The sequence below is a fragment of the Suillus plorans genome (assembly GCF_016647745.1).
Source record: "Suillus plorans strain S12 chromosome Unknown HD556scaffold_70, whole genome shotgun sequence".
NCBI lineage: Eukaryota > Fungi > Basidiomycota > Agaricomycetes > Boletales > Suillaceae > Suillus > Suillus plorans.
Window position 1 is genome coordinate 109,783 of NW_024537454.1, and position 15,390 is coordinate 125,172.

Consider the following 15,390-nt stretch of genomic DNA (forward strand, 5'->3'; position numbering starts at 1 on the left):
CTAGGATAAGGATCTGTTGGCTAGAGTAAGAAGAACGCTAGGATTGCGAGGATAGCAGGGGTTTCGAACCTATGAAAGTTTTCGTCGGGGGGCTAGCTACCCCAACCGCGCGCCGAGTCGCGACCTTCTCGGTCTCAGGTTGTTACTATTGAGCCTGTATACCTAGTAGGAGTAAAGGTTCTGTCGCGCGACTACAACCACGTCCGATGAGTCATTGCATGACCGGCCAGCCGCACACTAACCATAACCCACCAGTAGGTAGTCTACGATTGGGAAAACTAGTGGGTAGGAAGCTTCAGACTCGGACATCATGCATCGAGACCCCGAATGGGAATATGGGGTCTCCAGTGGGGCAAACGGCATTATCCGAGAACGGATAAAAGTTAAGGCTCCGATTAGGAACGGAGATTACTCCTGCGAGGACTAACTGGGGATTCATCTATTTCACATCTTTTCCAAAGGGGTCTGCTTCCCGCGCTCGTGATGCGGTGTTTCGGAAGTGTGACTATCGCAGAAACCAGCTGACATTTGCTCAGGACAATGATATAAGAACTCAACTCAGAGCGCAAACTGCAAAGTTGAATTTGATCCAACTGTTATCTGTTACATGTCCTCTGGTATACTCATATTCTTCGTGGCCGCACTGGCCACAGTTCTCTTCTACAGCCGTCGACACAGTAGATTGCCACTACCCCCTGGACCATGTCCAAAGTTCTTTACCGGGAATGTTCATCAACTGCCAAAGAGAAAGACTTGGTTGATGTATGTCACGTGGGCTGAAACATATGGTGCACATTGTCCAATTTTCCGCTTGCTACGACACTTCTGACCCATGTCTCGTACTAGGTCCCATATTCTCCTTCCGCGTGCCTAACCGGCAGTTCATAGTCCTCAACTCTCTACAATCGGCTACTGAATTACTCGATTCACGCGCCACTACATATTCTGATCGTCCAAGATTATGGATGTACACACTTGCGAAGCGCAACATGATCCAGTTCAACATGCCTTTCACTCACCCGTATTTCAAGATGTATCGCACAGCCCTCAAAGCCAGTCTGAGTTCCCACACTATACAAAACTACCAGTCGCTGCAAACCGAACAATCTCGTATACTACTTGATGATTTGCACAAGAACCCTAAACATTTCGCCGAGAATATCAGAAGGTAAAATACTTGCGATTGCTAGTTTTGGTTTCTGATCGGAAGGTTCAGGAATGTAGGAGCCGTTGTCCTTAATGTCGCATATGGTTGGAAGGTCAGCGAGAATAACGATTATTTCATCGGTATCCTGCAAGAAGGCAAGGAAGTGATTGCCATGCTATCCGAGCCTGGACGTTGGTTGGTCGAAGCGATACCATCATGTAGGTCCTCCTAGTTTTTATAAAAATCGCTAACCGACCTTCCATAAGTGCGTTTCCTACCTTCATGGTTTCCAGGGGCAGGTTTCAAGCGTGTAGCCTTCGACGCCAGGCAAAGTTTAAGTAAGATTGACACAACATTATTTAACTGGGCCAAACAACAAATAGTAAGCCTTGCTAAGCAGTCTTGCGAGTTCCTGTTATCCAGGATCCCAACTAATTCTCATCGCCGATCAGCACAGCGGCAGTTACACGCATTCCTTCGTTTCAGAACAGCTCCTTCCAGAGGACGGGTCCATAGTCAGTGCCCAACAAGAAGATATCGCCAAGTGGTGCAGTCAGGGGATCTATGCAGGGGGAGTCGACACCGTAAGATATCTTTTGCACCTTCCCTCGTGTGACTTTGAAACAATGAGCAGACATCATCATCTTTGACGTCTTTTATCCTGGCGATACTCCTTTATCCAGAGGTGCAGAAGCATGCGCAGGCAGAGATCGATGCCATCGTGGGTCAGGACCGATTTCCCGCGTTCAACGACAGAGACAAGCTTCCATACATTGGAGCCCTTGTCCAAGAGCTCCTTCGCTGGGCACCTGTGGCTCCACTAGGTCAGCCATATATATATTGTCCTAGTTCCCGCTCACTTAGTGACGCAGGGCTCTTTCACCGCGCGATGAAGGAAGATGTCTACGAAGGGTACCGCATACCGGAGGGTGCAACCGTCATCGCGAACATTTTTTCCATATCACGGGATGAAAAAATGTACCCCGACCCATCAGAATTCAGGCCTGAACGCTTCCTCGGTTCCTCCCCTCAATTGGACCCACGCAAGTTCATTTTTGGGTTCGGGCGCCGTAGATGCCCTGGTGCGCATGCTTTACACGACACTATCCAAGCCACCACTGAATGATGGGATCTTATTCCAGGGTTGCATCTTGTCGATACCTCGTTGTACCTCAATATTTCTTGTATCCTTGCTGCGTTCACGATCGCCAAACCGTTGGATGCTAGAGGGGAAGAGATCACACCTCCTGTAGAGTTCGAAAATGTTGGTATACTCTGGTAACTCGTCCCTCTATAAGCCTAAACGCATTCTTACACACCTGAAAGCCACCCTAAACCATTTGAGTGCAGGTTCATCCCAAGGAACAAAGATTTGCTGGCAACTCTCTCACAATGATCAGCACGTCGGCCAACTCCAGTCAAACCCCCAGGGTATGTAGATTATAAGTAGTGCAGTATTTACATGATTGTTTCGTACTCAGGGATTTCTAGTAGCCATTTGTACTTTGACCCATCAAAAAGCTATCGTTGAACGATCTCTGCGTTTGGTATAGTCTCGGTCGAACCCACAGCAATGAGACGGGAGCGCAGGACATCACTGTTACCAGTGAACCACAACGATAACAAAGGCATTGACCGGAGAGCCAAGAAAGGCAACAAAAATGCAGCAAAACGCTGACATTTGCGACCACATGTCGGAACATCCGATGCCGAATAAAGCTCGCGGGGCATACCCCTGATCACGCGGAAAAAACAGCAAATTGCCCTCCTCTGAAGTCCGGGAACATCTCTTATTGTAATTACTAAGGTGAACGTATTGCTTGCATTAGCTAGCGATCAAGACAATTACCATTCCAACGATACAACCATTCATTATTCCCAAGCCAAGAAGCACAGGCTAAACGTTGAATGACCACTCAGAAAGCACTCGAGCGCTCTGGACTGAGGTATATTTGATTCTACCTCGACAATGCAGAAGGTGCAGGTTTCGGGGACGGTACCATGGATGCCCGTAGATCAGGACGCAGTTCTCCTCTACACCGACATCCACAACCAGAGCCGCACACATTTGACGTAGCATCTCGCCAACATCCCAAATGAGTGACATGGAGGCAATTTCCACAGGTGCGTGAGAGGCCTGAACGTCTAGCGTGAGTCAACATCATCAATGAGTGTCACGTTGCACTACCTTTCACAGGCAAACGACACAAAGAGCACCGCGGTCTAAGAGTCCTTACTCCACAACATGATGTGTGGGGGTCAAGAGCGCGATTGCATTTCCCACAGGCATGCTGCACATCTACTGAAAGTTGTCAGTCGATATATATCTTCCGTTTCATTGCGTACCGAATGTAGCCTCTCGGTTATTAGCATGAAATATGGTTATTTTGGCACTCTTCAGCAGTTCAAGTCGCTTGTTTAGAAGCTGCCATCTAAAGAGCATCTCCGCATATGCAAGAACATGGCACTTATACTGAGCAAGAATCTGTTGGTCGTATGCGACTGGCCTAAATGATTGTGATAAGTGAAGATCCGCCCATTACGCAAAAACAAATCGTGTACCTTTCTTCAATAAGTTCTTCTTCTATGACCAACCTCTTTTCTTGGATTACTTGCTTTGGGCTGATAACCTGCGAAAAAGTCGGTCGACGCCCACGCACCGAAGGTGAAAGGGGTACGGCAGGCGCAAGTGTTGACAAGACAGATGTATCTGACCACGATTTTGAAACCGGTGATATCAACGTTTTTCCTCGTCTTGGTGTGTCCAGATTGGGTAGCCTCAGTACCACAGAACCCGCACTTTCGCTCCCAGGCAACGGTAGAGGTGTAGGCATTGGGGTCCTCGTCGGAAGTTGAAGGGTATCTATCGATAGAGGCGTCGAGATACTTTCCTGCACGCCGGACATAAACTGTCGCATGCTGCCAGTATTGAACAGGCTTGACCACGAACCACGGGAGGTGTTAGACATCGAGAGCGACGAAGCCATAAGGGGCGGAGCTGTGGGAGATGTCGATGAGAGCCGCGGCCAGCCGGGAGAGAGGGCTGCCGCACGCGGGCCTTTCCGCCGCACAAAAGAGAAGTAATCTTCTTCAGGGGTTGGTGAAATTGACGGGTCATTTGCAGAGGGTGTATTTGGCACTGTGATATTATCAGAGAGAATGCTCCAACGAGGGAATAAAAAAGGCTTGCCAGTATCAGGAAGCGATGCGAAGGCTCGGAGTAGAATTATACCAAGCATTGCGAGCATCTGCACGTCATGGCTTGCACAATACTCCTTGTACCTGTGGGAAACCAAAGTTAACGCTTGAAATACTGCATAGGACAAAAACATACAGCGAATCAATAATTTTCCGCGCAATCTTGCTTGGACCTGCACCCTTGGTCACTGATGTGGGGAACAGGCCTCTTAGTATCCTCCATACTCGTTCATGACTCCACTGCCCATGTTCGTGGGCGATTTTTGCGTTTGCTTCGCATATAGCACCTACGCTCTCGCCGTCGTGCCCAAACACATACGCCTCTGCGACTTTCCGCTGAGCAAATGCGGTATCAGTTGGACCTTCGATGAGCACCGTGCTTCTTCGTGTAAGGACCGGCACCTTGGCATAACCTGGGTTGGCTGTTGGAAGGGAACTGGCTGGAGTGGTCATTGATTCGTGTCGTTTGTGGTGATGGCGGTGTGAAAAGGTAAGGAGGTTGGTCATTATGCGCATGGTCGTGTCATTATCGCCAGATGACCGTGGAAGGGAGTCCAGCAGCCTGTCACGATCTATCGCAGCCATATCAAGCCGTCGGACCGCATCAGAGAGCAATGATGGGGGTTGGAACAACCTCTGAGCAGAAGGAGACGAACGTGATGCTGGAGTTGTGACCGGAGAAGCCGACATCTCGTTCATGGGATTGCGTACTATCCGGGGCGGCGCACGGAAGAAACATACCAGTTCACCTAATCTGACCTTTAACGTACGCTGAAAATGACTTAGAAAGGTACCGACCGTTCGGCCCAAAGACACCTTGTGAAGTCCTGGGTTCTGCAAGATTCTTGTTATTCCTCAACAACGAAACCGTAAAATCCCTTGACTTTCTCCCTCCCTCTTCCTTCCGTGCACTATCCTCCTCCTCCTCGTTGGATGACTCCGAGTCAATCCCTCTCGGAATGCCAACTCTCTCGTCTTCATCCCCGAAAAGTAAGAATCTCAGACAGGCTTCAAGACACGGTCTTCTTCTTTCTCGAATACCTTTCAACCGCCTCAGCATGAATGCGCGACTTTGCATTGAAACTAGGGGGTTTCGCTCAAGATCAATGTCAGGTACGCCAGATTGAGGGTATGTCTTAGGAAATCTGAAAGAAATGCGTATAAACACGCTGACAGAAGATGACTCGCCCCATGGCCCATGCAAACCAAGGGTACATGTACGTCGCTTGGTGAGGTCGTGCTACGAATATCAAATAAGTCAACGTACACACTGAGAGAGATGAACAGAACCTTTTCAAGTTTTATTTTGGATGTCTGCAGCTTTGTTAACGCAGATGTAATTCTACGCACCGAGATCAGTAGCAGCAAGGAGAGCCAATGAATTTACTTGCTCATCTTGCAAGCTTTGCGTGCCATCTCCATCCATAACACGACTCCCGCTCCGTTTCCTCTTCTGACCCGGTGGAACGCTCTCGTCGCGCTCCACTCCTCGTTCTCCTGAACTTACTCTACTTTCTGGTCCGGAAGCGCTGTCCTCGCGCCGTTCGCCGACCTTGATACTCGCAAGCCACTGTAATGCGTCCATTCTCGCAGATCTGCCACCAAGCGCGTGACCACGCGTCATCGTCATCGTTGCGGGTGTCCCAGGAATATGTTGAATGTGAGGCTTCAGCGTAGTGCCGGGAATACTGAGTGCGGCAGATCCAGGAGCGTCCAGAAGCAGTGCACCGCGGCCCCGCGCTGCAGATCCATGGTGTGGTTGGAGGACGGGATTATGATCTTTGTCTCTGCTCGTAACAGCACTGGCGCCGGTAACTGTATTCGTTGGTACTCGAGAAGGAAGCGTACTCGTTCTTACTTCAGCCAGGATTCCACGATGCCCAATGGGTGCTGATAGAAGTGGCGGGTGCACATCAGTTGCTATTGGCGGGTGACGGAAAGACTTGTCCGTAAAGAAACGTGAACGTTGCAAATGAGGGTGCGAAGGCGCTCGAGTGGTAGCCGTATGGCCGACTTTCTATGAAATAGAAAACGTTATGCACCGAACACACTGGTATATGTCAGATAATTGGGCACCTCCATAATTTCAGCATCAACCGGCCAAAATCTGAGAGTTCTGTCCTTGGACCATGTAATGAGGTGGTAATCTCCTCCTTCTGTTGACACCAAATTACACGATGATTGACGTCTGAAGTGTGCGTGCTCACCTAGTCCTCCTTTCCTCCACACAAATTCTTTTACTACATCTGCATGTCCCTCAAACACCTCTACTGGCGTCCCAACCTCACTGCCCTCCAGCGAGTACATTTCAAGGGTTGTATCTCCGCGCTGTGGCAAGCTTAATACACCGTGTCCGAAAGGAAGATTTCGGGCTCGCCAGACGGGATATCGTGTTAAAATTTTTGAGCGTGGTTCAATTTCGGCTTGCGAAGACTGATTAAAGGAAAAAGAAGGAGCATCGTGCGCGTTCCACACTTTGATCGTTTTGTCAAGAGAGCAAGTAACGAGATCGTGCATCCGCTCATGCGCCCAGTCTATACCATAAATCTTCGCCGTATGCGCCTTTATTCGCGCAGTAGGAAGCGAACCTTTCTACCAAGTAGATTAGTAAATAACTCTAGGGGAGATAAACCCCAGAAGATGATATAGCAAAGGCGGCATACCCGGCGATCCCATATTAGAACTTCATTCATATGCGAGGATGCCAAAACATTGGGATCCTGTCGGTTCCATTTCACCTGCGTACCTCCCGCTGCGCAAAATATCACAACGCGTGGCTACGGGCTCGAAAATGCTTACCATTGAACGCGCATAGTCCTGTGATAATTCGAACTACGTTTGATGAAGATAGTGAAAAAAAACGCACCTAGTACAGGCTTCCTCGGCTCCCTTATATCCCAAGACCACACCCAAGCATCAATGCCAACACTAGATACAATATCGGGCTCCTTGGTATGCCAGTTGATGTCAGTGATGGCACGATAATGAGAGTGAAGTATATGTTCGATGGATGTCTTTCCGACCATCATAAGGTTCCATATAAGGCTTCAGGTTTTCTGTTAGTCAGAGGCTCCAATTACAACAGTACAGAGGAGAGCTTACAGTTTCTCGGATGAGGTAGATACAATGTACTCTGCGCGAGCACGGTGCGGGTTCCATTGCACGTCCGCGACGTCCCACGTTCCCCCTTGAGGAAGGAAACGCGGCACTTCGAGGGGTGCCTCAAGGTCAATGATAAACAAACCTCGGCGACTTCGCACTATTGAGATTCATTCGGCACAGTATATGCTAACTCACGCTGCCAGGACGATGTCTCTGCTCGCAGGGCTGATACTCATCTGTATATTTTAGTCAGAAGACTACCTTTTTGGTGACACAAAGGATACGCACATTTCCGACCGCATCCCCGACAAGTTCCTTCATGTCTATGTGCAGATTTCTTTGGAAATTGCCACCATCTTCAGGCGAAGAAGATGGAAGAGCCGTTTTTGTCGTTCCAAATGATGGTACATCGCGATAGGAGCCGAGCCCAGTGGTCATTTCTTGCGTATGATCGTAAAGTGGAGGAGCCCATGACGGACGGCGTGCTGTCAGTAAAGATAGGGAAGAGGGGACGGGTCCGACGTCTCTGTCTGGTGTAGCACTTTCATTTGCAATACGAATTCGTGCTGACTGCGACTGAGGTCCATGCGCAGCTGGTTGTGACTTGGACGATGAACGCGACATCAATATTCAATTACCGAGCCATTTTGCAGCGAGTGCCCTCAATATAATACCATGTCACGTGAATCACTCAGACTAGGTTCAGACAAAACTTATATAGTCAATGTAATAAGATACTGCTATGACGAGATGAGTGGTGATTGATAATTAAGCAAAGCAGTGATGGATGCGTTGTGTGTTAGTGCCCAGTATCTAATTGACACGACTATAGATACGCTCTGGAGGACCTGCGTGCCATCTGTACAGAAGAATATCAATACGAGCAGCATGTGAAGGAGACAAAACTCACTTCGACGACCTTCCACCCTCCCGTAACCTCGTCAGCTAACTCCTCGTGAACGCGCGTTATCACCGCAGCATATACACACTGTTCCACTCGGTTTTCAGCGCCGACAACGATCTCACGGGAGGCTGCGTTGCGGAATAGAAGAACCTCTTGTGTCGAGAATGTCACAACAAAGACAGGGATAGAGGAGTCGAGAATCTTTCCATCGGAAACCTAGAAATATTCAGCATTTTACCTCTGCATTTGAATGGACTGGAAAAATAATCTAAATGAAATACTTACGTCTACCGATCGGATATCAAGCACTTTGCTATCACTCACAAGGCCCTGGCGGAGATATTGTTCCATAGTTGCCCAAAGGACATTGTACGTCTAAATAAGGGGGTTATTTCAGCCTTCGAAGCGCGATTCCGATCGCATACACTCACCGCTTCACTGCACCACCTAACAAGCGACTCCCTGTCTGCACTCAAGTACGCATCTACGACTTCAGGAATGATATATTCTCTCAACTCCCTCTCGAACGCCTCCCTCGAAAAGTTCGGATCCATTGCGCGGATCATCCGTGTCACTTGTGCTGTTTCGTTCTCCTCGAACCAGGACCCAATCGTACTGGTCACAGCACGAAGCGGTGTAACGAGGGGAGACTCTGACTCCTCGTACGCGGCATGTAGCGAGGATAAGCGTTGCATGACAGGGTTCGTGGATTTGAAATTCTCCCAGGCCTCAGCACGAGGCGAAGTTTTAACAGATACCAGTGCTTGACCTGCTCTGTGGACGTCATCCTTGTTATTACTAACACACAAATTTCACTTCCAAACGACGCACTCCGGGTTCTCCTCCATTATTCGACGTCCGGTTAGGCCCGCCTTCTCAAGACGTTTTTGCCTGCGTCGCCTCCGAGCTTCCTTGTCTTCAAACCCAGCGTGCTTGGCAGACCCAGAGTCATCCAGGGCATCAACGAGAGTCTCTGCAAGAGTTTTGTAAGCAGCCGTCTGACGGATGGGCTCGGTTGTGGTAGCAATGGTACTAGAGAGGGACGTCGTTGCTCGCGAAATCTGCCGAAATTTAGTTCATGACATCAAATAGTTAGAAGTAAACCACACGCACTGCGCGCATAATTTCGCTCTCTTCCATAGTCTTCAAAGCCTCTGTTACCGCATCTCCGACCTTAACACCCGTCTTCTTTAGTTCCTCCGCTGCTGCCCTCAAACGAGGGTTCTCTTTTATGCTGGACGTCAACTATGTGCAGAAGCGAATGTGAGATTTGACCCAGATGAGAGAAATTCAAAAAACAGACTCTTGCACGCTCATACACTTCCTTCGCCCGTTTCATGGCCTCCGAATCCTGGAACTTGTCAACGTCACCCTGAAGTTGTTTGACATTGTCCTGGAGCTCTCTGTTCTTGCGGAGTTCGTCACGAAGAACATCGACAAACGTTTGAAAGGGTGACTTCGGGAGCTCGTCATGTCTTCGCGATGATGAGTGGAAGGAACGAGATGCGGAAGTGTTTGCGTGTCGCGACAAGGGATGGCTGACTGGAGAATAACCAGGCAGCGAAAAGGACGCTAAAGCTGGTCTGTGCGAAAGCAACGAGCGCGCACGCTGGCCTGCAACGAAGCTACGGAGATGACGGGGAAGCATCACTCTTAGCGACCGACTAAAGAGCTCTCACTATGATAGTCTCAAGAAATTGTTAAAAATCACGTGGTCACGTGATGACATATACACTTTAACTTCAAAGGTGGACTCTGAACGCAACAACTAAAGCTTACAACCGGGGCAACTGCATGGATTTCTTCCAGGTATTTATAGGGACCATAGGAAGACATGTAAAAAACTAGCGTCATATCTCGTCTGCATGCCTACTCGGACTCCGACTAGAGCATCAGAGACGGCGCGAGTCTCATAATACTGGCTGAGTGACTCACCGACGGTACACCTATGTGAAGTGCCCTCGCCGAAGGCGCTGGTGCCTTCTGGGCACTTCTACGCGATCTCTTTTTACGCGACATGATATCGTCGTCGTGAATACAGCATAGTACATACCGTAACGACGACATAAATCATCCAGTACGCTTGACAGGCTTTGTTAGGCTATCGCTCACATATCGCCAGCAATCTCTTGAATCCTTTCCGAAGGCCCCAGTGAAAGATGGAAGCTCAGGGGGCAGCTGGACAAATGGAATGAGGAGACCAACGAGCATCAAATTCTCTATATGATAACGACACTGTAAAGCCTTTGAATGATTATAACAGAAGTTTGTTCGATGAAAATTCATCGGACATCTTCCGTACTGCACGGTGAGTAAAGCAAGCACTGGTTGAACTGATTCGAGAGCAGCTGAATGTGGGGCATTTGGTACGATAACAATTTGTCGTAAGTACTTCAATTTGATGTATTCTTGTGTCTCAAGATATCCCGTGCATAGAGATTTGACGCATATTTCAAACTTATATCTGTCAAATTCCATCGCTTCTACTTCCCTTTAAAGTCCAATAACAAAAAGAGCCTGTGCCAGCAGGGCATATATAATCGATTGTCGCCCACAACTTGTACCTAAATAACGAAGATGCGATCGCACACTTGCACGAGGCAGTCACGGTGGGCCGGGATCCTTCTGCAAGTGATGTTCTCACTTGCTGTTGACATTTCACTGATTATCACACTCCTAGTTACCATTTCCACAGATCTTAAAATCTGACATTGTCGCTACCGTTCCATTGACATATCCCGTCTACCCGTATCTGAGTCGTAGTCACATCTATCACACCGAGTTCATACCATTCTCCCTGTCTCTCAGTGTCTTGCAGTCTATCCGAAAGGCTTTACAGGCGCCGTAACAAGTACTTACATTAAATAGGAGCTATATGCATACTACATGTAGATACGTTGGTGTTTTCTAGACCCCGAATCCCAGACTTTTATCCTTCGAACTCGATGCACCATCGTCAATAAATAAACCAAAATGTCGTTTCAAAGTTGTTAGTACATAGTTTGGTAACGGTCAATACGAAGCAAGTAAATGGGAGAGTTGATAACAATCGAGTCCAGCTACGACTGTGTTCCTCGCCTTATAGATCTGACCAACCAATGAATCTCGGCTACTTTTTGCTCTGTATTCATCTAGATAATGAAAACATATTAATAACGTTTAACATTCCACAACGGGAAAGTAATATTCCTCACCTTGAGAAATTCAAGCAATTTCTCAATTGCCCCATGATTCCCAGTGACTTCATCATCAGCACACTCGCTGGAAATTGGGGTAGGGGCAGGTGTGAAGACACGCCGAGGGCGATGAGAGAACTGGCGAGCGCGGTCGGGTGTTACGAGAGGAGCATGCGATACTCTGAATGCCTTCGTAGTACGCGAGTCATATTTCGAAAGAGATGGCTGCGGAACATGAGACACGAGAAAATACGTATTCGCAACACTACTCACTGGGCTATCTGGTGGGATATGAGAAGCGGGAGAGGGTGGGATAATACGAGCGGGGATGATGGTGTGGGCTGGCGGGATATCCAAAATGAAGCATGCTGAAGTAACATGGGGGACGATGAGGAGGCTAGACTCAAAGGTCCTCTTGACTTCTGAACGTGGCTTGGAATCTTGCTCATGATATGACTCCCTTCCTCGCTCCGGGGATATCTCGCCACCGACTCCGTAATCTTCACCAGAAACGACAACTTCATCATCCATCCAGTTCCTTGAGCTCGCATTGGAGTAATCGTCCAGGTCTTCGTGACTGCCGCCTATCCAATCGTTGTTAGGTACCCTCAACATAACATGACCTGGGCGCCATTCTATTTCTATTCCATTCTTCCCGCGAATCCAGCCGCCCGACTGCCACTTCCGTTCATCGTTGCCTTCCCAGCCTTGACGAACTTCCAGGAATTTCGCCCAGGAAGGCACGTAGTCATCAGAAAATCCTTGCCACAGTTCGCACTCGTGCGCATCGATCGCATTCAAGAAATATTCGAGGCACATGCTTTGCTCGTCAGCTACCGTGTAGCGCCAGTAATTGCAGAGATAGTCTTCTTGCGTACACTGACGGTTCAAGAAGGAAAGGTCAAGCCACTGTTCCCTTGGATTTGAACTATCGAGGTTTGCAAGAGGCTTCTGAGAGCGTCGCTTTTTGTTTTTCTTGCGCATGCCTGAAGAGCGCTTGGACCGAGAAGAGTGTCGAGTGGTCAAAGAGATAGCAGAAGGATGAGATAAGTCGTTGGTGGGGTTGGTTGAAAGGTCTGTGATGCGCGAGACATTGAGTCCAGATGTCTGAGTAGTAGATTTGGAGATGCGGGAGGTGTGCGGGGTTGGGACGCGATGGCGAATTTTCTCTGCGCTGGACAGTTTCTTTGAGAACATGCTATAGAATAATTTGAGACGAATGCGAGTTCAAGGTGGATGATAGAGATGCTTTCGATGGGAGTAAAACTTAGCATTAGTCGAGCTTTTATAGCCCAAAGACCGAAACATTGGATGTGGACATAAACGTAAGGTGGACCTGGTGGATAGTGGATTGAATAGAATGAGGGTGGCTTCGAGAATAAATGCAATGGGCCATTGAGCGGAATCTTTTGTTATTCATTTTCGGAATCAGCGGATGTCTCACTGTGGTCACAATTCTAATGAAATTGCTTCCACATGACATCATAGAACAAACAACTCCTCGGAGTAATCATCGACTTGGACGAGAAATTCGTTCAGTGTACCATATTGATGCTGATTCGAGTCCGTCAGCTCCAATGAACAAAGTAGTTGACAATCCGACAAACGTCACCTTCAACGAAATAGCAAGACGAGCCTCGGCAGATTTGCATACGTTTTGATCGAGACCAATCGAGATCGCAAACTCGTACTCATGCGTCAATATATATGGCTCATGCGTCAGTTGAGCAATTTCGTCTGGCAACCCCAATGATCAATCAATACCAACCTGTATGCATATTGTGGTACCTTTCAAAGCATCCAAACCATCTCATTATCGATTGCTCCCAGCGTCCAACTTTTCATCAGAGAACAAGTTATTATTCAGACACCTACCGCTGGACGCACCTACAAGTGCGTCTTAACTTGAATTCTAACCCTAAGTCTCTGTGAGATCAGAGAAGCGACATTGATACATTAAATAGCCACCCAGCTCGGTAGAAATGGCATCCACATCTTCTGTTACTTTGACCAACATCAAGGAGCTGAAAATAAATGTGTTAGCGACGGTATAACTTTCCGACAGCGAGTCTATTATATTAGGAGAGGTGTTCATTAGCTTACTCAAGACAACATAAATATCAACAGTCGGACGACTGATCCAGTATCAGGAATGTAGAGCACGCATGCTCAATAATCTTCTACGACCTTGCCTGTTGCGTACCCCCACGTTCTCTCTTTCCCCACCCTTTCTCGCGAAGCCCCTCCCATACGTCGTCCATACCCACTGCTACACGCTGTTGAACGCTTTCCAACGAGTCGAGAGCAGGTCGGACATCCAATGCGAAACCGGGGTCTCCGTTAGGAGTAGACGGTGCAGAGTAATAGTCTATGACATAGCGAACCTCTGTTCCATCGCGCGGACGACGTACTATCCAATCATGGCGATCGAATGGAGGCTCAGTGCTGCGATACTGATGTCAGCATTCAGTAAACACCTAACAGGGACAAACCTACTTGAATCTAGAAGGAAGCAGCCAGCCAGCCAGCATCCAGAACCTTGCCTTTGGCGACATCTCGCCCGGACGTCCCTTAAAGCGAGCAAGATGCGGCTCCTCGTCACCCTCCCTGAGAGGTAAAAAATCAATAATCATAATCGGCATAGCAAGCATACAACGCACTGTGCAACCCTCCTCTCCCACTTCATCACTTCTCCCCAAGCTCTCTCATTCAAGAAATTGTGTATTTCCACCACCGTCTCAATATGCTCAGGAGACGTATCCAAACCTTTTCTTACCAATGCATTATAGAACTGTTGAGGGGATGGGTACTCCCACGTTTGGTGTGTGTCAGTTTTGGTTTCACCGTCCACCACACGTGGTATCGATGACATCGTACGCTCAGTTGGTAGTGGTACGGCTTGCGGGGATATCGGAGTCTGAGGGAGATTGGGCATCTGGTTTGTGGGATTCAATGTATTGAGAGAAGAGTGATCGATGGGACATCCACCCGAGGATTTCGCAACAGGTGGGTTGTTGTGCTGGATTGGACAGCCAGTGCTGGGCACATCATGCATTGGGCATGATGACGGTGGAGAAGTGCGCGTTACAGTTGCGGGAGGCGGGGATGAGATTGATTGTCCCATGGTAGTAGAAGCAATTGGGCTATTTCGAATGTCGTCGTACGTTGAAAATCAAGACGCGATGCATAGAAGCAAAATACTGTAAATTACGAGATTAATTGACCTCAGCCGGAACAACCCGTAACAGTGCTAGACTGCTAGTAGGGAGGTTCACAGCTACTTTCATACTAGCCCACACCCGTTATGCCAAAGGTGCAGGACGGCGAAGCAAGTGGATATATATAACCGATTTTTATGCTGCTAAGTAGGACATTCAACAGTATCGCCCTTCTGATCTCGGAAGACTACTAGAATGAGCACGAGACGGTGCCGGCGTCCTTTCCCTTGAAGCGTTAGTACTATGTACAGGGCTATTATAATCTGGAGGGCATGTCAATATATGCCGCTGACACCATGTTTGGCGCGCATTTTCATGACATCCTGAATATCCAGCCGCCCAAGCGTAAGCTGCTCCAAGACAAGCATGTCGTACTACCTCTGAGCTTACAGGAGCTGCGGCTGTATGGGAAAGTAAGTGTTTCCTGTTCCTCTGAGAGATAAAATCCGAAGCCTGCTGGAAAATGCACGGTTCAGTCGAAGTTAGAACTCCTAAGTTCATCAAGTCGGGGTGAATTTTCTTGAAAGACGGCGTTGAATATGGGTTGCGTTGTGGGTTCGCCGAGCAACATGTTCGATAATTTGGATATTTCAAGCAATCCCGCAGATTGTCATGATAACAAGTCAATGGTACGTTCATGGTGCA

The 15,390-nt window shown here is 48.3% G+C and overlaps 5 protein-coding genes across 5 annotated transcripts; 1 reads left to right on the top strand and 4 right to left on the bottom strand.

The window, feature by feature from the left end:
• The first annotated feature begins 419 nt into the window (after nucleotides 1–419).
• Nucleotides 420–2,687, top strand: HD556DRAFT_1404597 (cytochrome P450). The gene is made up of 9 exons (XM_041303942.1): nucleotides 420–788; nucleotides 847–1,168; nucleotides 1,217–1,365; nucleotides 1,414–1,529; nucleotides 1,600–1,731; nucleotides 1,782–1,971; nucleotides 2,020–2,229; nucleotides 2,290–2,425; nucleotides 2,474–2,687. The coding sequence occupies exons 1-9, from the start codon at nucleotides 608–610 to the stop codon at nucleotides 2,541–2,543; spliced, it is 1,506 nt and encodes a 501-aa protein (XP_041155495.1). The 5' UTR covers nucleotides 420–607; the 3' UTR covers nucleotides 2,544–2,687.
• Nucleotides 2,688–2,896: 209 nt separating this feature from the next.
• Nucleotides 2,897–8,121, bottom strand: HD556DRAFT_1404609 (uncharacterized protein). The gene is made up of 17 exons (XM_041303943.1): nucleotides 7,736–8,121; nucleotides 7,643–7,683; nucleotides 7,448–7,597; nucleotides 7,212–7,390; nucleotides 7,145–7,162; nucleotides 7,009–7,097; nucleotides 6,553–6,937; nucleotides 6,422–6,501; nucleotides 5,737–6,362; nucleotides 5,636–5,687; nucleotides 5,144–5,585; nucleotides 4,482–5,094; nucleotides 4,338–4,429; nucleotides 3,710–4,286; nucleotides 3,494–3,654; nucleotides 3,336–3,446; nucleotides 2,897–3,284 (listed from the first exon to the last, which is right to left on the bottom strand). Exons 1-17 carry the CDS (start codon nucleotides 8,069–8,071, stop codon nucleotides 3,106–3,108), a joined length of 4,131 nt encoding a protein of 1,376 aa, XP_041155496.1. The 5' UTR covers nucleotides 8,072–8,121; the 3' UTR covers nucleotides 2,897–3,105.
• A 23-nt stretch (nucleotides 8,122–8,144) lies between these two features.
• On the bottom strand, nucleotides 8,145–10,035 carry HD556DRAFT_1404615 (uncharacterized protein). Its single transcript, XM_041303944.1, has 7 exons — nucleotides 9,655–10,035; nucleotides 9,465–9,596; nucleotides 9,183–9,412; nucleotides 8,783–9,125; nucleotides 8,637–8,726; nucleotides 8,358–8,567; nucleotides 8,145–8,306 (listed from the first exon to the last, which is right to left on the bottom strand). Exons 1-7 carry the CDS (start codon nucleotides 9,997–9,999, stop codon nucleotides 8,274–8,276), a joined length of 1,383 nt encoding a protein of 460 aa, XP_041155497.1. The 5' UTR covers nucleotides 10,000–10,035; the 3' UTR covers nucleotides 8,145–8,273.
• A 1,084-nt stretch (nucleotides 10,036–11,119) lies between these two features.
• HD556DRAFT_908164 (uncharacterized protein) lies at nucleotides 11,120–12,950 on the bottom strand. Its single transcript, XM_041312000.1, has 3 exons — nucleotides 11,801–12,950; nucleotides 11,546–11,752; nucleotides 11,120–11,482 (listed from the first exon to the last, which is right to left on the bottom strand). Exons 1-3 carry the CDS (start codon nucleotides 12,722–12,724, stop codon nucleotides 11,411–11,413), a joined length of 1,203 nt encoding a protein of 400 aa, XP_041155498.1. The 5' UTR covers nucleotides 12,725–12,950; the 3' UTR covers nucleotides 11,120–11,410.
• Nucleotides 12,951–13,596: 646 nt separating this feature from the next.
• On the bottom strand, nucleotides 13,597–14,805 carry HD556DRAFT_908062 (cytochrome c heme lyase). Its single transcript, XM_041311999.1, has 3 exons — nucleotides 14,188–14,805; nucleotides 14,024–14,134; nucleotides 13,597–13,972 (listed from the first exon to the last, which is right to left on the bottom strand). The coding sequence occupies exons 1-3, from the start codon at nucleotides 14,649–14,651 to the stop codon at nucleotides 13,708–13,710; spliced, it is 840 nt and encodes a 279-aa protein (XP_041155499.1). The 5' UTR covers nucleotides 14,652–14,805; the 3' UTR covers nucleotides 13,597–13,707.
• Between the last annotated feature and the right edge of the window lie 585 nt (nucleotides 14,806–15,390).